We start from the raw sequence: 22,900 nt of genomic DNA, 5'->3' as shown, positions 1-22,900 counted from the left end.
TCAGAGCGCCAAGCAAAATATTTACATTTCAATTCAGTTTTATTTATATGGCACCAAATCACAAAGACCGCCACTTCAAGGCAATTTATGCTAACATACTCAGAAAAAGGCAGCAAATCTTCACGTCTGACCATCTACAACCAGCAAACATTTGGCAATTACACTGAAATGGATAGTTAAAGAAAATTTATCATTATTTATCTCTAAAATTAATTTCATCGATAGTTTGAATAACTAATTGACTGTGGACTTAAATATCTTCGAATACATGTGGCAGTCACAGTGTGAGTGACAGCTGACAGCCACTGTCTCATATGGGTGTTGGAAAAAAAAAATACACCAGTATGCAATTTGTTAGAAAACCAGTTTGACCTAGCCAGCAGCTTCTTTCTACAAATACAGTCTGTGCTGTCTGACGTTCAGGCTGATGGACGGGACCTCCTGACAGGCGGCCAACAATACTGCTAAGCCACAGGGAACCTGCATTCACAGCACACTGCAATGTTCCTCACTCCCACCTTTTTCCAACGGGCTTCTAAGAATCTCAGCGGTTACATCATGATATTCACTGAACCATGGCAACTCAACAGAAAAGCCAGTATGCATTCCCAATGTGCAACAATGCAATGCTAAGAGAATAACAAGTTGTCATGACTCTGCTATGCTGGCTAGAGTGGCCTGTACGATGAATCAGGTTAATGTGATATATTTCAGGTACAGGTGAGGGCCGGAGGCAAACAAATTTAGTGTATGGAGGATTCTGATACATACAGAAGAGAAAAAAAGCAAAGTGGACAACAAGTGGAGCTACTTCCAGGAACTCCTGAGAAGGATTATTTTGATTTTTAAGTCTGTGTTGAAGAAGACCCGGGATGGGAGCAGTTTGTGAAACGAAGGGTGCATGTGTCAAATTTAATATGATACAACAACAAACAACACAGCTTATTAGATGATGTCGTGCTCTCTTTACCTTCAATTTGGTGCAAACTAAAAAAGTATGGTATATTTTTAAGCATATTTTAATCAAACGTATCCCAGACATGATAAATCTGCACTTTTTCTTTTCATTTTAGCTAAACTGGACCTAAAACAGTTTAGGTCCAGCTGTGGTATATGCTGCACTGTGCTGATGCAGACCTCTTTGACACATACCTACAGAAAGTGAGAGCAAGCTGCCAGCCCGGCATGAGTTACAGCTACAGACATGAAAACACAGATTTCTCTTTGTGGAAAATGATCATTTTGTTGGTGATGACTTATACGTGAAGGCAAAATTAATTTTCTATAAACACCGCAAAAAATACCACAGTGCAGTTTGTTAGACACGACTATAGAGCATCTGCTGCTTTCTTGCATTAGACATGGTGAAGTAATTCAAGTCTTTTGGCACATCGCATGTGCCTACTACTAAATACCAGTGAGTTCAGATTGCTGACGCACATTATGGATGTGCTCGGTAAATCAGCCACCAGACACAACTAGACCAGGAGAATTTTAGGGTGCGGGGAAAATCCACCTGAAGATTTATTCTCACTCTGACATGGTGAGAAAAGCATTTGCAACCTTGGAAGCGCAGAATGGTTTCGATGTATTCCAGGCATTTGTGACTCCAGTAACTGGGTTAATATAGTGCATGATCTTGGCTATATGGATATAAACCCTTGCAGCACAGTGCTGTGAAAAACATATCGCCCTTTTCCTGATTTCGTATTACTGAAATTGAACTCACCATTCCGAAAAAAACAAAACAAATGTGATCATTCACAGTTAATGAATATATTTCACATAGGGCAAGGCTTGGATAGCTTTTTTCCATTAATAAATGAAATTATCATCATTTAAAAACTTAATTTTCTTATAATAAAATGTGTTTGATGATCTGAAACGTAAGAATGACAAATATCTCCCCAAAAAAGAATCAGGAAGGGGGCAAATAGTTTTTCTGTTCATTCATAGGATGCATGCCTGTCTCTGTTTCTATGTTTGTGTGTCAAACTAAACTTTAATGTAACGCGTAAAAGGATCTTGTGATGACAAGATTCAGACACTGATTAATGTTATACTAAAGGTCACAGAAGCCAAAAACATCGTCACCTTTTTTTAATCCAAATACTTGGAAGCATCACATGCAACATGCTCAAATCTTATAATTTGCAGTTTTTCCACTTCCCGCATCCAATTCTACGCAGTTTTGATTTATCACTACATAAACAGAAAAACTGGGATAAACAATAGCACGTTTAAAAAAAAGGCTAATGTTAATTAGTATAGTAGTGATTTTTGGCCAACGAGTGAAGTTCAGTTAAGCGCAGTTCTACTCTAAGCTCCGAGTTAAAGCAGCGGGTACCTCAACAACAGACACAGCTGCAGTCTTGCTATTCCAGGACGGCACTTAACACCAAGAGGTTTCCAGTTTCAGCTTCTTGTGACAGGCTGCTCTGCATGCCAAACGAACACTGCCACCGGGCTCAGGTTCTTTGGTTAACAGCACATCGCATATGTACACAGCAGCCATAAACTATTTACCACTAAAAGAGCCCCTCCTTCATATTTCACTCCATAAGGTAACTTATAATGTCATGCAGGCATCTAGCAGTGAAGTCTGTGGTTGTGTGTGTTACATGATTTTACACCAGTCATAAAGCATCATGCAGATAATACTGTGATGCTAATAAAGTCATAAAACTGAAAGAGCGGCTGGCCACATTTTTCAGAGTAAATGAGCCGGGTTTTTAAACACTCATTTCAAAAACAAGATTCACAAATGACACTTTAAACATAAATCACACATAGCCATCGATAATGTTTTTTTAAAGTTTACACCAGACACACTCACCTGCTGAGGCCCTTCATGCTTTCAGAGAGGCTGACGTCTTGGGGGTCTACATGGGAGGCGGTGTCCGAGGTGGCTTGGGAAGACATGGGTGTAGTTTCCATTGCTTCTGCGCTGGGGGTCCTTAGCTCTGAGGTCAGGGGCAAAACTATTGGTATGGAGAAACGTCTTGCGTGGTAGGGCGCCCTGGAAGAGAGGCTGGGTTGGGGGACCACTTGAGTCATGCCGTCACTTTTCCCCTTCCTCACCTGTGTCACAGAGGCAGAGAAAGGTGAGAGGTCTCGTGAGGGGAAATATGAGATAGCACGGGAGGCAACTGATACACTGCCGATAACATTTCTGTACAATCAAACACACAGAAACGCACACGTGACACCTTTGCTCAGATTGCTATAAACTATAAAGCATGCATTCGAGGATCTTCTGGAAAAGGGTTAGGGAAAAAAGGAGCTATCTTATAAACCTTACCGTGCTGACTCTGAGAGGGTACAAACAGCGTGAGCCGTCAATTGTTGTATATGAAAAGAATCTTAACCTAATTAAAGCCACATTCTGAGAACTACACTTTTTCATTTCCGAGTCACGACCAGGTAAACCAAAGAGAAACGTGCCGAAGAGCTTTCTTCTCGCTCATGTGGAGAGCACTCGCTGCTCATGCACACTGAAGCTGAATAGCTGGTTGGCTGTGGGGAGCATCAAATGGGTCTGACACTAGCTTAACTATCGATAATGGCCAGAAATATCCAACACTAAAATGGGCTTGTCTGTAGATAAGCGTGTGCCAGCTAAATAAAAGGCTTTTTTGTCTTTGTACCAATTATCAGAGGAACATTTCCATTTTGGGGTTTAACTTGATGGGCTGTACAATAATCTATGGATGCAGCAACCCATTTAGACATTTAGTCACTGATGCACTTAATGGGCAGATCATTGGGAACATTATTAGTCGAACAAACTTCTTTAGCTAGACCTGGTATGGATTTTGCCCCTCAGAGCTTTGTGATTGATTCAGCTAAATCAGTCGTTCACAGGAAAACCGCAGGGGAGGAAAAGGGGGAAAATAAATGTGGACATGAGCTTATTTTTAGCAAAGGATAGAAGCATGTTGCATCACACTCTGGGGAGACGTCATGGTGAGAGATGGTAGGAATGGGTGTTGTGTTAATGGACTTCAGTGTTTGGTAAAGGTAAGATGTTACCATAGCCTGTTTTTTCTATATTACTGTATTTCGTTACGTTATACTTTTGTGTTTTCCTTTTTTTGAATAAAAAGATATCTTTAGTTTTTTATTTTGAATGTTTCTTTTACTACTAAACAACGCCCATATGGATAAATGAACGCATAAATACATTTCTCCAGTCTTTAATAAAACAACTTTGTGTTTTTCTAAAACAAAAAGTCATCCTGCTCTCAATCCATCACAATTCACAAGTTACTGTCCATAAAATTATAAACGTGACTTGACCTTGAGCACAATTTTGATGAAGACCCATTAGTTAACTATTTTGTGATAGTTTCACTAAAATCTGACCAGCAGCCAATGATTCGTGCAAATTGAGGATGGACAAACAACTTACTGCCATGGCATGAACTCATCAATTCTTCAGTTTTGGATTAGCTAAAAATTTAAAATGAATCATGCTAGAAGCTTGTTGGTGACTAAATAGCAGCCACCAGTTTCTAGGGAAAAAATGCATATTCCACTACTGCGTCGAGAGCGGTTGTGGAAGTTGGCTGTTGCTGTAAAATTGACTCCTTGTGAATGCTTTGGCTGCTACAGGATTGCAGCGGCAGACTGTGGTTTGCACGGAAGTGACTCTTCTGCAAACAGTTGTGCCATTAGAAACGTGTTGTTTATGGTACAACTTTTACTGTGAAAAGTGAGCAATCTCTGTTTGTTTTTTAGACTGTTCTATTGCTCAATAAGTAGTTTGTGAGTGTTGCCTTCCATGCAAACTCCAGTCAACAGCTACACTTTGCTTGTGTTGAAATCAGTTTCACCTAGCGACAGCCTAGCAACTTCCAGCTACCACTGCCCAACTAGTCAGGGAATGTCCATTTGTGGCCAGGGGTTGCTGACTGGCCTATAGGCCTCTGTGACTGCGGTTTTAGCCAGAAGATAACATGAAATCATGTTATATCTTTCAATACAGACACAGCCATACAAATCAAACAGAGGGCTAAACATCCATCCTGCTCTATGCCCGGTTTTGGTTTCGGCCTATGCATTTAGAACAAAAATCAGGAGCTAAAGAGGCCAAAAATTCCTGACAAACCTAAATGAGGATATGACCTGGTTTCTAAATCATGGATTAACTTATAATTTGTGAGTAAAATCTCAAAAGACTGCAAACAAAGCCAAATGAAATATTTAGAACTCGGTGTTTTCTCTATCTGAACCTGCTACAATAAAAAAGGAAGCTGTGGCTGGCCACAAAACAACCTCTACTCACTGAACTCTGTTTACTTGGTGGTGCAACGTGATCCATACCTGTTCTTGCTTGCACAATCGCCACAATCTTTTCTTATGAATGTTTTAAATGGTGGTTCTTGATATAAACATTTGAGCTTCAAAAGAAGAAAAACGGGCATCTGCCAATTAAAAAAAAAAGCACTCAAGCGTTTCTGTGATTTTCCACAGCAACAGTTTTGTTTTTTCAGCAAGAGGGAATAACTAATACTCTGCCAGTAACAGCTGTTTGTTTTACAGTCCAAAGATCATGTATGAGTATAAATGTGTTGGTCAAACAAAACACAAGAATACACAGTTTAAAGACGGGTGTATGATAAATCTAGAAGATACAACAAAGATATTAAAGGCTCTCAAATCTAAGTAGGTGGGTGTGTTTTTCTTTTACTGTTAGACATAACCTGAGGCTAATAAAAATATTTTATAGACTGACAAGACTTTGTCCTTGGAGGACTTCAGAAACCTGGTGTAGTTCTGGTAGAACTGTGTGAGTGGAGATCATTTAAAAAACAAACACTTAATATGTTGTCTTAAGCAGTAAAGAAGCCAAACCCCTGCTAAACTTGGCTTTATGGGGAAAGTGAGTTTTTACTGGAGTCTCTGGGATACAATAGCAATAAAAGTTAATATTTAAGGTGTCCATGAATCGCTTGATAAATTCTTAAGGTCAGTCTTTTATCTGTGAACACCATTTTAATTTCGAGAGGAAGTTAAGACTTCCAGGAATGGGATATTGTGAGCTTTTGTAATGAGACTCAGCAGCTGGACATTCAGGTTGATGGGTTTAGTGTTTCATTGGCTCCTAAGCAAAAGACGTCATTAGTTTGCTGCTGATGGTCGAACATTTAAGTCGAACATGCTGTTGCTCTTAGCAACCATCAATGGGAAAGCTATACAGCTTTTTTTAGTGGTGTAAAGTATCTAAGTGCATTTATTTGAGTGCAAATTTGAGGCCCATACTCTACTGGAGAACAGTCTTTATGAAACTCTACTTCTACTGCACTAGATTTCAGAGAAAATATTTGACTTTTTTCTTCTATTCTCTATTACTTTGTATTTTGAAACTTCATAGAAACAACATAATAAGTAGATGAAAAAAATAAATAAAACAAGCCAACAGTGCAAACAAGTGCAGCTGATTGCTTTGTTTACACAAAACTGCATTTTGAGATTACTTCATTTGTCTTTTGGGCAACTGTATGAAACATTTCATCATTCTACCCTCTTGAATGTGAGGGCTTCCCTGTTTACCTTCCTTTTTAGTAATAAGCAATAGTTGCATTCTTATACAGAGTACTCAGATATTACTTCAGACAAAAAACAATAAAATGATTACCTGAATACTCTGAGTTAAGCACAAATTAAAGAAGTTAATCTTGTGGACGCCATGCATCTGTAAATTATTACTGTGCTGCATTTCACAACAGAACCAAATGTTGGTCTTTTTTAATGATAATCAGGGTTGCCAAGCCTGCGTGCAAAAATCAGGCCAAATGCCATTCAAAACAAGACCAAAGCGAGCCCAATGTTCAAACGCGGAGGATGCCAGAGACTGCTTTAGCACATACGCATGTGTGCTCGGGCTGATTACTGGCATGTGATTATTCGACTTGATGTACTTTTTCACACAATAACACTTCTTAAAAAAAGTCACATACAGATGTAAACTGGATGAAGCCAGTTTTTATAAAAACTTTATCTAAACACTAGCTAAATTCCTTTGTCACATTTGTTATAATAAAACTTCAAAGCAGCAGAAACCTGAAAAGCAATGAGCGAACGTTAACCTTCACTGGAAGTGTATTTAATTTGCCGCATAGCTGTACACTGACACACACAGAATGTGAAGCCGAAGATGAAGGTTGAAGTGAAACGTTTAAAAATATTCTTCAGTTTTATACACAACCTCGGCTAGAAAGCAAAAAATTCTTTGCAGGGCACGAATGAAAGCAAAACGTCCTTCATCAGCAGATGTTTTTACCCTTCTGAGCTTAACTTGCTATCAGTCAGCGTTTCTTTTATCTCACAGTGACACAAGCCTTGATATGAAAAACACGTTTATGGCATCAGAGCTTTGTTTAAACTACGCTCAAAACAAACACAGCAAGATCATTTTCATGTGTCTCAAAGCTGAAACCAACCTTAAGAAAATTACTCTCATTGAACTGCACATGTGATAAAATACTAAATAATAAAAATTTATAACAGTCCATCTTGCAATTCGACAGATTAAAAGAGAAATTATAAACTTTACTTTACAAATACATCTTTCCAATAAATGATTCCTGAGCAGTTTGTAAAACATGTGCACAGACAGGAATTTTCCAGGGTTTTATTGCCCTTTTGCCCCTAATTGCCTATTTCAGTGTTGGGCCTCATCTGTAGTAAGACAGCATACCAAAGCCACTGTTTTTCTCTCTCTGCAAATAACTATGCTGTTGTTTCCTGTAGCAAATTGCCTTTATCAAATCATGTCATGTGACCAAGCAGAGGGCTTTAGGCATCGCAGGCAGTCTGAGAGATAACTTCAGGCTAATCAGCACCAAGGCAATACAGCAGATAAGAAGCCCTTCATTGGAGAGGGTGAGAAATAAAATGTAATAAACTAGGAGGCCAAAACAACAGTGCAATTATTCATGCTGACACGTGGTTGTCTCCTGTACCTTCTTTTTTCTTGTTTTTGCATTTGGAGTCTTAGTGCAGGATTTCTTCGGAAGTTCTGCATTTCCTGGTTGGTTTAGGTGGCCAATCTTGAAAAGATGTCCACACAGATAACAGCAGACAATGAGATTTATAGTACATAGTAAAATTATCTGAATAACTTTAGAAGGTATGTATGAATGTAAACCACAGAAATAGCATTGCATTCATCAAGAAAGGTTAAAACATTTCAAAACGCTGTTTTGAAACAACACAATTTAAACAACAAAAGACAAATGAGTGACTAAAATCATTTTACGCTGCATCATAAAACTCCAGTGGGTGGTATTGTGAGTAATGCACATCTACAGCTGTCAATGTTTTAGAAAAATAAATGTTAATGCTTTTTAAATTTAGGTTGAACTTGGTCACCTGATAAGTTATCAGCAACAAAACGTAAACTACTAAAAAGGTCATCGTCTGCTTCACTGAGTGACAGGAAAAAACAATACATGTGGTATTGCATGTGGTATACGCTAGTCACTACACAATAACCCACATAGACGCACACAAATATAGCATTACAAAACAGCTTTTCCAAAACATGCCCATGTTGTGTTAATTGTGTCACACAGATTATAGTGCTGTTGTAAAATGGACTGTGTAAGGGAATTTAAAGGGTTCTTGGAAGGCAGACCTGGGAATGCCGGGCATAAACAAGAACACACACAAACACACACAAACACTGGACAGATTTCTTCTTTCATAACAGGTATGAATAAATGCATAAACAAAGACACAAACACACAGGCTTTACTTTCATCCTGGTAAGTGGGGTTGTTGTCTTTGCATCGAGATGGCTGGATGAATTCTTTGTGTCTGCATCTGCCACTTGAGTCTCCTGGTACAAGAAAGAGGACAAAGGAGAGTCACATCTGTAATACACATCTTACATACAGCCAATTAACAAAAGAGGTAACGTCTCATCTTTAATAAAGGCCAGGAAGCTTTTTCTCCAGTCCTTATGCATGTAACAGGAATCTCATATATAAAGTAGATATGAAATATATCAGGGTAGATGGGTTCTGCTGTTGTTTTTTTTCTGAGAGCTCCTATCACCACAGCTGAGCACAGATTTAAACAGCATGACAGTCTGCCTCCTCAAACACGCACGATCACTAAAAACTGCCGTGCACACGTCCCGCCGGTTTGCGTTTTACAACTGGAAGTAAAGGCAAAACCACCGATCATGTGTGCTATGTTCACAGGCATTGCAAGGAAGGTCAGGAGGTAGGATGCCTCTGCAGGTCACGTGTGTGTGCACGTGTTAGTGTTTTTGTGTATATGTGCATGTTTGTATGTTAGACAATCTTTTCTGGGTGAGGGATTTCCTACTGCTCATCAGTGTCTCAAGTGTCAATGCCCTTACAGGAATTCACAACACAGCACAGGTGCTTGTGATCGGATGATGATATCACAAAAAAAGGACACGTCTTTAAAGTCTTTGCAGATTTAATTTTAGTGTTACAAGTAATCTGGACCTTTGGAATTTATTAAGTTGAATTTGATCAGGTCATTTGTAAAGTTTGCTTTTTCGTGACGTCACATAGGTCACAGACTCCAGGCTTAATGGTGTTAAAAATGACAGGAGAGTACTGTGAAAGAAGAGGCTAAAGGTCAAAACACGAGAGAGATCCCACCATCAGTAGCTGGTCATCAGATGGCCAGTGTCACGTTTCACACACCCGACACAGGCATTAATCAACAATCGAGACACTGTTGACGTCTGCACACTGAGATAAAAAAAAAAGGCTGGTCTATAAATTCTGCTAATCATGAGATAGTGGTAAACGAAGCTGTTCTCAGTAAATATTCGGTAGCCTTCTCTACGCGGCTCAAATATTAATTGGATCTTTAAACAATTAAATAATTAATAAAGGATATTAATGTTTTTATTAATTTGTTTGTTACTGCATTCATATGCAGTCTCTTTGGGCGAAAATTGATTCATTCTATACTGAGTTACATTTTATAGTGACTTTTATGGCGACAGACATATGTTACACAACATAAAGCACAAAGAGTCACTGGATTGTCTGGGCAATGCTTTGACACGTAGCTGAAAATACAGCTTTTTTCCCCTTAGTTCACGAAATTGATACACAATGACACTTAATTTTGGACACCTGGAATATCTAAATTATTATACATTAATGATTTAGAAATATGTCAACAACGTGTTTAAAACTAAAAATTACGTTGTTCTTTATCAGGCAAATAACAAACTGAATTTATAAGTTGGGGCCAGCCAACAGTAATTACATTTTAGCTTTAAAAATATAATTTTGACTAAAGAGCTTGCAGATGATGGCGGATTAACCATTACAGAAACATAAAAAAAGATGTGGGTAATTATGTGTAACTCATAAAACAAATGAAATGGTAATGAAAATAAACCTGAATATATATTGGCAAACCAAACCAGCTGATCAATAGACATCAGTCATCAAAGCAGAAAATAGATAAAAACAACCAAGGACTGAAAACAGCCACCTGTTGAGAAGGCTGTGATATAAGATCAATACTTCAATCATTTTTACCTTGACATTACACAAGCCTGCTTGTGTAAGCCATCACTCATGCAGGTGACTGGGCAGAAGATGATGTCATAGATGAAGTCATACTGTTTAAAGTGCATGGGCACGACACGTGAATCATTAAGTTGTCTTACCAAACTGCAAAGCATTACCCCGACCATCAACACTGATTTATTTCATGTAAACAGTGATCTATTTCACATAAACACTACTCTCCGGTGCTTCTGTGAGTATACCACACCTCGGCAATGATAGGCGATGCCTCTTCTTTTGCGTAGTCTTCTCCGTCTGTGTTGGTCTCAAAAATATTGTTGTAGTTCTGGATAAGTTTGGCCATGATCTTGTTACAGATGTTCTGGTCCTTAAGTGCTTCAAATCCAGGAGCCACGCTAAAGAAAAACAAATAAAGTAAAAGCAAAAAGATGACATTAAATTGAAATTCTTTAAAGGGAAAGGTCATTCAAATGAGCACCAAAAAAATATCCATAAACCCCAGTGTCAGCACTTTAATAGGAACTACATTCAATGGCCAGTATGGTAGGTACACCTGTTCAACTCCTTATTAACACAAATATCTAATTAGCCAATTGCATGTCAGCAACTAAATGGTCAAGATGACGTGCTGAAGTTGAAACAAGCATCACAAGGGCAAGACTTTAAATTCGGCATGATTGTTGGTTACAGTTGGTTACAAGCACAACAATCTTTAGGCTGAAGTGTGTCAGTGTGCGGAAGTTCTCTGGGTAAAAATGTCGTGTTGAATGCCTCAAGCTAACTCAAATAAACACTCATTACAACCAAGGTATGCAGAAGAGCATCCCCTGAACCCTGCATATTAGCTAAGAATGGGAAACGTAGGCTACAGTTGAGGTTAATCAAAATTCAAGAGAAGACTCGTTAAACCTTTCCTGGTCTGATGAGATTTGATTTCTGCTGCAACACTCAGATGGCAGGGTCAGAATTAGGCATAAACAAAATGAGAACGTGGATACATCCTGGTGTTGGTGTTATGGTATGGTCTTTGCACACATAACATCCCGTTATGACCCAAGTGTACCCGTCTTCTGATTGCTGTTTCCAGCAGGACAGGATGCTGTGTCACAAAGTTCACCTCATCTCAAACTGGTTTCTTGAAGCAGCGGGTTCAGTGAGTTCACTGTAGTCAAAAAGCCTCCACAGTCACCAGATCTCATTCTATTGAGCACCTTTTGAATGAATGGGACTGGGAGATTCACATCATGGATATCCAGCTCATATAGCAAAAAGGGGGTCCGACCCAGTACTAGCAAATACTAGCATCAGGCAAAGCATGCAGCTAGCTAATCTTTAAGGTCTGGTCAGGGGAAGCATTAATGTTTATATTATGCCCTGTTCATTTCTGTAAAGTAATAAGGAATTATGTGTAGTTTGGTAGAAAAAACTGTCACTTTCATTAAATTTAAGAAGAAATCAGACATCTGTAGATATAAAGCTGGGCAGCTAACACCAAAACAACATAACTTGAATTCATGGGTTGACTATACCTTTGAACCTGACAATAGCAGCAGCAATAAAAGCGACAATCTGTACGGAACAAACATGACTAAGCTGTAATCTTGATACTGAAATAGAAAGTAAGTCCCCAAGTTGTCAGAATGAATCCAGCTTCTATAACAAGTTTGTATGATAGTACCGAACAGCTGTGTGAGATATACACTGGGCTGCAGGCCTATCTGTAGGTCTAATTATATAACCTCTACACAGTCTGAAGAGAACAGACTGTACAGTATGAAAGAGTATCCATTACAGTTTCTCTGATATCAGTTTCCATGGGAATCCCGGCCTTAATTAACCAATTTATCGCTGGAGCTGGTTATCAGTCCGGAGAACACTGCAGTTACATGTTGACAGTATAGTGGTGTTATGGTATGGTATGGTATGGTCTTTGCACACTTTGAGTCCGTTATTATCAACCATCTCATTATGACCCAAGTGTATTGGTCTTCTGTTTGCTTTTTTCAGCAGGACAGGATGCCATGTCACAAAGACTGGTTTCTTGAATCAGCAGGTTCAGTGAGTTCATTGTACTCAAAAGGCCTGCACAGTCACCAGATCTCAGTCTATATAGCACCTTCGGGATGTGAGGGACTGTGAGATTCACAACATGGATATGTAGCTCATATAGAAAAAGGGGGTCCAGCCCACTACTAGCAAATGCTATTTATTACTAACATTAAAACTGGCCGCCGAGTAAGCCTAACAGAAAAACTTGAGCTCAGAAGCCTGAGACACGGCCACATACTGTATAATTTATTTCTGAACATTTTCACATCTGCAAACAGAAAAAGGCCGGGAAGTGTAAAAGATTCATGCAACTTAGTTATGTAGACTTATCATGCAACAGAGAGAATCACTGTGCAAGGGTACCAAGCTGAATTTGTGCTTTGTATTTTAAATGCACAGGTAAATCAAACTGATTAGCTTTCTGAGTGACCTTTGTTAAGTCAGTTAATTGAAAAAAACAAACAAAAAAACAAAACAAAACTACTGACTGCCTTTAAATTTGTGGTAACTTATATTTAATTTATAATCATTCACTCTTCTGCTACCTGTGCTACTTCCTCACTCTTTATTTTTAGCACTTTATTCTTAAAACATGAAATTTTTATGCTCTCCTGACAATCTGCTTCTCTACTCACTCAGTAAACTACAGCATCACCTTCTGGCCAAATACTGGATTTTACACTGGATGCCTTTTCTGACGCAACCTTTCCATTTATCCAGGATTGAGGGCGGCACTAGGAGTCTATGTCTTGAACCAGGGATTTTTCACGTGTAAGGCAATGTGACGGAGGCAGAGCCCTTGTTTATTAATCAGACTACAAAGCAGAAAACCTTGTATAAAAACGCATTTATACAAAAATACACAACAAAAAAACATAGAATCAGCTTAAAAAAAGCATTTTATTTTATGGAAATTTAAAGTATAAATTTGAGTGTAAAATTCTCACATCAGGTATGTAGTGGTTAGCACTGTGGTGCCTAACAGGAGGAGATCCTGTGTTTGAATCCACAAGGCAAGCGGGGCCTTTGTGGATTGGAGAGGCGGAAGAAAACTGATGGATGGTCAGAAGGCTGTGACTATAATGACTATAACTTTTAGCCTGAACCATAAATCAGTTCACTGAGTCTCATAATGACAGACGTTAAAGGACATGTTCATGACAAGTATGACCACTTTACTCCTCTGCGGAGCTGAAATGCACTTTAGTCTCTTTCATCATATTGTTTTAGTTTATCCTGCCTACAACATTCCAGCTTTTGATTATTCCCCCAATAGAAAAATCCCCTAAACAATAATAATAATGTTTTCAATGTTTCATTTTACACTGTTTTCTTAACAATCAATAAGCAAGAAGAAATGCCCTCTTTCATGGAGTGATATGGTGCACAGGTGTGTATTTGGACTATCTAACCACATCTAATCTAAAGAAATGTTTCACTCACTGGAACACGCTGGGTCCAAACACAGTGGCGAGGTTGAGGGCAGTCATGCGGTTGTCCTTGTGGTTGTTCTCCACAAGGGTGAGGAAGTGGCAGAGGTAGTGCAGGAGACTGTAGTGGACATCTGGAAGCTGCAGGAGAAGGTGTCTCACGTCTGCCCAGGTGTCATCATCGCCACCACGCTCTACAGATACAAAAGGTTATAGGATTTTTTTTAATTCAATGTGTGTAGTTTATGAAATCCCTGGCAAAGAACCTTTAGTGGAAAGGTTAGTCATGCACTTGTGCTTCAAGTTTTTCATTAACAAGGGCATTCTGCTTTAGTCTATTTACACAAAATTAATTAACAACCATCCAAGTAAAATTCCAAGTATAATGAATACTATTACAGCCTATCTCCAGAAGGGAGTAACAGCTCCATCCACCATCCCTCTACAATATCTAATCTTGGGTTATGGTGACTTCTAATACCTGAGCATTACTGCCTGAAAATATGTTGATGCTATTACCGGGGGTACATAATTGGGTCAGAGTTGGATAAACGGATACGACTGCTGATCCCAAATGACTTAGTGACGCAAACGTTGTGAGTGTGCACTGTAGGTCTATGTGAATGTCCATGCATGCGTATGAATGTGGGTATGTGGGTACATCTGTCTCAGTTTGGAGACGGGCAGTAATCGCCTAGAGCTTTCACAGCTGCTCTTTTGACAGCTGAGTAAAGTTCAGATTTTGTGTGCGTGTGTGTCCACCTGTATGTTTATTATTGATATATTTTAGGGCAAGAAAAGGTTATGTTTTAACAGATATGTACACTGGACATAAACAGAGGAAACAGGACAAACAGGACACAGGGGCACAACAGAAGAGAAAGCAACACCACGCATGTATTAGTTGTTGTTATTTATGTAGTGTTTTAGATCTTGACTTAACCAAAATAGGGTTTTTTCTACAGAAAGAGCTGATTGAGTATACATGTTGTGTTGCATGCATATGTACATACAAAATGTAACCATATACACTAGGTTATCATATACTTTTCCATGGGGTCTGAATTGCTGCTTCAGCAGAATTAGAAAAACTTTCAGTGGTTGCAAAAATAGAAAGAAATAATAGGAGGAAAAATATGTATTTAAATATATAATATAATATTTTTAGCAGCTCTGGGAAAATATAGTAGAGAAACAGCAAAAGTATTATAGACAAATATGTGATGAAATATAGCTCAATGGTACAAAGTTATTTAACTATACACAAATAAGAGACAACAAAAGGGTTGACTACTGCCATTAAACACTGGTAATCCTAAACTGTCCATATGAGAATAATATTTTCTTCTGCAAAAAGTCAGAATGAAAATCATTTATTTTTCTTTTAATTTGAAATAAAAAAGATTAATACCAGTCTTAAGTTCTTTGATTTAAATCTGATAGCAATAGCAACTTTTTTTAATACTCCTAAGATTTCTAAAAGTTTTGTCATATTAAAATGTGTAACGCAGAAAATCCTGGCATTCAGAAAGATTTAATAACCAACTGTTTGGGATTTTGTCTGGATAAATTAATGAAACACGCCTGGTAGAAACAAAATAGTTTAACAAAGGCCAGCAAAATAATCTTATTCACCAGTTATCGTCAGGAGCAGCGTCACTACTCAGGCCAACATTCATGGGGTCTATGAAAGCAAAGGGAATGCAGCAGATAAAGTATACACCAATCCCATCAAACGGATTAAACCCAGCATTGAAGCCGGGGGCGATCGCAGATGCTTTTCTTGCTAAATGACTCACTTGACCTTTTATGACCTCAAAGGTTTATTACCAGAAAAATCAGGCCCATCACCCTTCATATTACCACCCTCTTTCATAAGCAAACACAGTATATAAATGCTCCGCCTGCTGTAGACGACTGCGCGGCTAATCGTAAAATTCATCAGCTAAAGATAGTCTTGCTGATCATCCAGTCAGAGTCATGACCCAGATCCGCATTACACTGGAGAGGTGTATCCAATAATATCGACATGATCACATTTTGCCAGTCAAAAAAACAAAAAACAAAAACACTGATCCGCTGCATGTTGCAGGATAATTTTTATACACAGCCTATAAAAAAATAAGCACAAAAGGTAGAACCACATGTTGTTATTTTACCTTGATAGTGCTGTATTAGTGCCTGCTGGACTGTCACGACTACCAGACCCCCGGGGAGATCTCTCAGGTACTGTTTGAGCAAGCTGGCAACGGTACAGGAATCGGATTCAGAGAGTAGGTTCACATCACCACTACCCTCCAAATGCTGCTTCAGGGTCTCCACAGCACGGACGTTTCCATTTACCCTGAACAGACCTTCCTGATGCAGTGCTGGAGGAGTTAAGAGACAATAAATATTAAGAATGAAGAAATCCTCAATTACAAGGTCCTGAATGATCAGTCCCCATCTTATCTTAAAAGACCTCATAGTACCATATCACCCTAATAGAGCACTGCGCTCTCAGACTGCAGGCTGGTCTTGACCCTCCCTGAGCCTGATTCTGCCAGAGGTTTCTTCCTGTTAAAAGGGAGTTTTTACTTCCCACTGTTGCCAAGTGCTTGCTTAAAGGGGAAAGTCTGATTCTTGGGGTTTTCTCTCCTAATATTGTAGGATTTTTACCTTACAATATAAAGGGCCTTGAGGAGACTAATGTTGTAATTTGGTGCTATCCAAATAAAATTAAAATAAATCATTATTAAAAACATTTTATTTTTCTTAAATACCAAATGTAAGTTGGTATTTAAGTGCTAGCTAACATTTTATTTTTCTTAAATACTAAATGTAAGTTTTATTTAATTTTCCTTCGTAGCAGACTTACTTTACATTCTCAGAGAATACAGGGCAATTAGCAGCTTTGCACTGTAACCATGACTTGCAAGAACCTTTTCTGACCCACTGTTACATCCTGTGGTACTGCTATCAAGTCTGAATTTTCCTTCATCTATAAGCATTTTTGTGACCAAGAAGTGTTCCTATTGTGAAAAATCTAAAATCTAAAAATGTAACCGTTAACCACCTTTTTATTTTTTTAATTCTTTTTAATGAGCAGATCAAAGACACACTGAGAAAAAATAGCACCAAGTGACATTTTTATATATGGCATATTTTATTTTTACTTTAGTGCCAAACTCACAATTAGCTGGTTGCTTTTTGCATGCCATTTTAGTATTAAATAACTACACTTTTGTATTTGCTGTTAGCATTATCACTATTTTAATTAGTCTAAATGCACTAAGGCTATGGAAAGGCTTATTCATGGCAATTTACTAAAACACATGAAATTAGCAGCTTAGATTTCTGCTAATAGCTGTCAGTGTTTTGTTTTTGGCACCTGTTTTGATTTTGTTGCTAGTTAGCGTTGCTAAGTGCTAGCTAAAACCTTAACAACTGTCTTTTGCTTTATCAACACCTGTTGCTAACCTTACTTTGTCACACTTAGTATTTTATAACAAAATAATAATAATAATAATACTACTATGATAAAATATTAAAAAAAAATTCTTACTAAAAGATTTCCACTCATGTCATACATACTGGATTATACATTTATTTCTTAAAAATAAATAAATAAAACAAAACAAGAACCAATTAAAAAATAATTTAATTGCTTTAAGCACTACTTGCAAAAGTGAAATTTGTCCTCCAGGGTGACTTAGTGGAGGAAGAAATCTCAAAGGCGACATCCACAGCTCTAACATGTAGGCTATCTATGTTTGTTTGCCCATAAGGAATCATGTTATTTCCCTCCATGCTTACCTTACCTTACCTGACAGTCTTTAAATACATAGGCCAGTCAAATGATTGCACTGCAAAGTTTAAGTCAAATTAAACACCCTCCAATAATTGCTTTAAATGAGGCCTATGTTTTCAGTCGACCTGAGTAGGATATTGTTTTCTTGTAGGGACATCTAGTGTTCAAACAGAAGAACTACAGAAAATAATGTAAGTTAATACAGAAATTTCCAAGTTCTGTTTTGTTTTTGTTTTTTAACTATGCGTTATGGTTGATCATTTTATATATTAATATCTATATACATTTTTTTTCTGGAGAAATCTGTTGGCTGATCGTTTGTCAAAGCAAGAGCTGTGGATTTGTGTGATTATATTTATTTATTTAACAAATTTGCTTTTTAAATTGTTCGTCTCATTGAAAACTATTACATATTTAGTCTCTTTTGTTTTCTATATATCTGGTTTTTGGATGATGATGATGATGATGGAAACTTGGAGATTTTTAAGCTTGTGAAATTGATTCAACTTTGCATTGTTTTTGTCTGCAGCAAATTAAATGGTGAAGTATTAAAATGATTGTGGCTGTGTATTAAGAGTAACTGAAGACCGAGATGACAAGTCAGTGAGAAATACTAATAATGCATGCAATGACAAAAAAACATTTAACTCTATTTCAGTAGTCTAGTAAAGTTGCTCTGGTCTAATTCTTATCCAGCTCATATTAATGAGACTCAGCAGATTGACATAATGAGGTTTCTGATTATTGTATATATGTGTGACTCATTTAGAACAAATTATGTAATACAAGAAAACCTAGATGGCACTATAAAGCTGTATTTATGTAGTGACACCAGTGAGATCGGAAGTTCAAAAATGTATGTGCACCATCTTCTCAGCATGCAAGCCCAAATGTATTCTGCAAAAACTGAAAGAAAAAAAAAGATAGCCAAAGGTTGCAACTCCTCCAGTGCTCTCATGCATTTTTGCCTCACCATGCTTGCGGAGATGCTCCACCATCCTCCGCACCACCAGAGGCACTCCATCCTCCAGCAGCCCCTGATCTCGCAGCGCAAACAGAGACGCTCCAAACACTTTGGTGTGCTTGGCTGCGACTATCCTGGGTCTCAGGATGGGCATCTGGACCATCTTCTTCATGTCCTCTTTAACCTGCACCGCCGCCTTGTTGTGCTGCAGGGAGAGCAGACAGCAGCAGTCAGACACTGACACTATGGAAACAGAGACAGACATCTTTGTAGACACCTGTTACACAGGAAAGGACACTTCATCCCAAAGAGTAGAATGTGTGTGCTGCTGCTCATGAAGTGGCTGACTACACGCAGAGCTCTTTCAGTCACTCTGCCATGCTGAGAGCTGGAGGGAAGATAAAGAGGAGGGCTGGCTGTGCATGAGTTGCTACGACAAATATCAGGTTACCTCGCAACACATCTTTGGTTAAAGACATTGCCAGAGTGACACACACACACACACACAAACACACACAACCACACACACACATGCACAAATAGGCATATGAGCACATATTTAAAGAAGCACATGTGGTATATGCTCAGCTGTCAGGAATCTGAATGATAGTAATTATATGAGATCAGAGAGACTGGCTGATATGATACCTTAAGAGAAGAGGCTCATTGTACTACAAGAAAAATTACATTTTCCATTGCTTATCTCATTGAGAAATAAATACAAAATATAATATAGATATACTTCACATAGGCTACCCAATACATATAGATATAGACCCGTAAGTCTCATTTAATATATGTTTATCACATTAAATGTAAAGGAGTAAATAGAGCAACATTTTTCTTTTAGGTGTACCAAAACATACTAACAGTACTCAGGTAACTAAGAATCAAAGTTAAGTACAGCAGGTGTTTTGATACACATAGTTTACACTTTATGTCCTCTTAGCCAAGCTGAGCCAATTCAAAGCCTGAATATAATGTTTACCTGATAAGATACCGAAGCAAATGAGCATCCCCATGGTCTCTGTATCTGCATACAGATACTTTAAGATACACTTATTTGTTGTCTGTCTGAGCAAACCATAACTTTCCAGCAAATTACTCACTCATTCAACACGTTTATAGTACTGAGCAAAGGTCTTGAGTTACCCCTTCTTTCTTTATTGTTAAACTACTGATCTGATGAACAGTATCTGAAAGTCATGTCCTTACGAAACATCAAAATTCCAGCAACAACCTGACAAAGGACCTGAGAGACGTGTCTGGTCGTTTAGTTGATCCATCTACCGTTCACTGAAGCCTCATCAGAAATGGTCTCAGTGGAAAGACGACTGTCAGAAAGCCATTCTTAAGGAAGGGGAGCAGGGCAAAAAGGTGATGATGTATGCCAAATTACAGAAAATCTGGACTGAAAAATGAGGGGCAACAGGTGTGAAAGAGTGAAATTGTCATGAACATGTACTATTATTGTTTGGGGCTGCATTTCAGGGATCTTGTCAAAACTGATGGAATTCTGAACACAGAAAGTACCATCAGATTTTCATCCACCATGCAATAACACGTGGAAATCATCTGACTGGCTACGACTTTATTTTTCAGCATGCCAAAGATCAGAAGGGACCTGGGTTAAAATGTGGCTACAATAAGGTCCATAGTGGCACGGTGGTTGTAATATGTCAGGAATGTGTAACTACTACTGAATTTTCTTTCCTTTAGTCACCACTTGCTAAGACACAGAAGCTAGAGTCATGTGCTGATTAAAACCCACCTCACAGATGGTGCTAAGATGGGTAAGGACACAAAATCTTTAGCGTGGCAGATGCTCCGACTGTGTTAATACAACATACATTATCATTTATAAAGGTTGGACACATATGTCCTAATGGTTGCCAGACAAGCTAAACACAAACTATCTTCATTAATCTTTAGATTTTCTGCTTGCACAAATGATTGTTTATGTATATAATTGAGTTTATGTGGCCATAGTTGGACCTCTCAGAGTTACAGTCTGGGCTCCTGTGCTACTACTGCTGCAGGTGTTAAGGAGTTAAGCTGGTCTGAGCTAAGTCTGACTGTGAGACTGACTGTAAGGGGCCCAACGGAGCAGATGTCCCACTAAATCTTCCTTTACTATCATCATCATGGCAGATACAAATGAATTGCAGTCTTGCTTCTGAATTCACACAGCAGGTAAACACTGAGATGAAAGTTTTTATAGCAGGTTTTGGGTTTTTTTGTTAAGTTCACCCTCAGAAATTTTAATGCAAACACAATCGCCTCCATTGTTGCTGGGATTCAGCCAAAGATGCTCGTCCCCTCCCCTGTTTTTAAGATATTTTCACACTTCAACATCTGACAGTGAAAAGGAAACTTATTGACAAGGACCTGAGGGAAGGAATTGTTTCCCCTTGCTTCAGAATGTCTCAAACACTTACTGCGGGAATCCTTTGGTTTCGACACTTTGGGTGAGCGAACTCTTTTAAAAGCATTGTCCTGTAAATAAACTGCTAACAGTATAACCCATCTAGCATAGGGGTGTCAAACTTAAGGTCCGGGGTCCAGAATCGGCCTAGCAGACCCCAATCCGGCCCACTGGAAGGCTTCAGAAAATGTGAAGAAGGTCAAAAATGTTGCACTTTTAACTTAAGTTTCATAAATTTTACAGCCCGTCGTGCTGACAAAGACTCCCTCACAGTAATTCATACTACACCATACTCCACAGTAAAATAAATAAATAAAACAGGACATTTTTTGTGAATTAATGAAAACTTTCAGTTTTATAATTACAGAGCGGTTTGGGCAATTGATTACAAGACATTTTTCCATAATTTTACACACTAATTTCTTACAATTTAAGCCCAAAAAGTTGTGCTGATGGATTTCTTTCATTAACTACAGCAGCACTTCTTCATCATGTGGGATGTACGGTTGGAACTGCAATTTTCTTATACTGAGGGGATTAAATGTGCAGTTAAACTACTTTACAATGACTTTACACGCATCCTGCCAACTTAAGATGTGGCCCACAATGCGAAATGACTTTCCAACCCTGATCTAGCTTGTCTTCTACTTGCTCATGAAGGGGATAGCAAGCCCAAGCATGTTCCCTTCTTTTCCTCCACCCCCCCACCTCCCTTGTCCCTCCCTCCTTCCCTGTGTGGGTGGCCATTGAAGCAACTGGCAGCAAAAGCACCACAGGAACCCTGAAGCAACAGCTGCAGAGCTCAAAGTTACTGCAAGAAGAAAAACATTAAAATAAAATAGAATATGCCAGTGCAGTGCTTTTGTAACAACTCTTATTTCCATTGGGCAAAATTTCTGGAAGTGATCACATGCTTGGAAAAAATTGCTGGTGTTGACTGAAAATATAAAACATACAGTGTTTCTGGTTTTTACAGTTGTTGTTTAAAGATGCTAGAATAAATTTACTGTTGACCTACAGTAAGAGGAAGTATTTTCAAGTAGATTGGTCATTACAGCCCTATGAGTCATGGCTTTTTGGTAATAAGCTAGCTGAGGAAGGGAAAGTTAAGATTTACTTAAGGAAAGGAATATTTGTCCCTCCGGGACATTTTAAAGAGACAACACACCCCATCACAAATGAGTTTGTAGACAGACACTGAGCAGAACAGTCCCGTTATATGTTCTTCAGCTCTTAATCACAGGTCGATTAGGAAGTCAACTCAAGCTTTGTAGTTCTACTCACACAGATGGTCATAGCTCCTGCCCCCATTCTCCCACAGAAAAAACGCCGGCACTCCGGGGGAAGATGAGGAGAAAAAGTACAGCTGGCTTCCCTCCTCCGCTCCTCACTCTTTTCCAGGACACACTCTTAGACTTTTCCCAGGGCTGGGAATCTTTTGCGCCTCACTCTGAGCCATTCAGATACTCTAAAAAACACATGTAATCCAACCGGGGGGGGGGAAGTCTGAGGAAGTCCTGTCACTACCGGCAAACCATGAGCACAGATTAGAGCTTGTCTCTTTCTCTCTTCCTCCCTCTTCATTCCCCCCTCGTCTCCTTCTCCTAGGCTGAAATCTGAGCCGAGTTTTTCCATTGGCTCAGAGGCCTGGTCATGTGATCAAGGGGGGGTTAAAACCCCTAAAACTTTAAATATGTGCTGCAACAT

General features: G+C 38.7%; 1 protein-coding gene across 8 annotated transcripts in view; it reads right to left on the bottom strand.

Moving 5' to 3' along the window:
- Positions 1–22,792, bottom strand: part of fam13a (family with sequence similarity 13 member A) — a 50,625-nt gene extending 27,833 nt beyond the window's left edge. For 7 of the 8 annotated variants that reach the window (XM_019359991.1, XM_019359994.1, XM_005456942.3 and 4 more), the window contains exons 1-8: positions 22,478–22,792; positions 18,778–18,973; positions 16,174–16,383; positions 14,028–14,208; positions 10,783–10,930; positions 8,753–8,845; positions 7,968–8,054; positions 2,837–3,081 (exon numbers count right to left, since the gene is read on the bottom strand). In XM_019359991.1, the coding sequence (XP_019215536.1) occupies positions 2,837–3,081; positions 7,968–8,054; positions 8,753–8,845; positions 10,783–10,930; positions 14,028–14,208; positions 16,174–16,383; positions 18,778–18,973; positions 22,478–22,504 (1,187 nt within the window). In that variant the 5' untranslated portion in view covers positions 22,505–22,792. The remainder of the gene's footprint in view (positions 1–2,836; positions 3,082–7,967; positions 8,055–8,752; positions 8,846–10,782; positions 10,931–14,027; positions 14,209–16,173; positions 16,384–18,777; positions 18,974–22,477) is intronic. The other variant, XM_019359992.1, reaches the window with a different exon arrangement.
- Positions 22,793–22,900: the final 108 nt, after the last annotated feature.

Source organism: Oreochromis niloticus, linkage group LG6, assembly GCF_001858045.2.
Source record: "Oreochromis niloticus isolate F11D_XX linkage group LG6, O_niloticus_UMD_NMBU, whole genome shotgun sequence".
Lineage (NCBI taxonomy): Eukaryota > Metazoa > Chordata > Actinopteri > Cichliformes > Cichlidae > Oreochromis > Oreochromis niloticus.
This window is presented reverse-complemented; position numbering and strand designations above follow the sequence as displayed.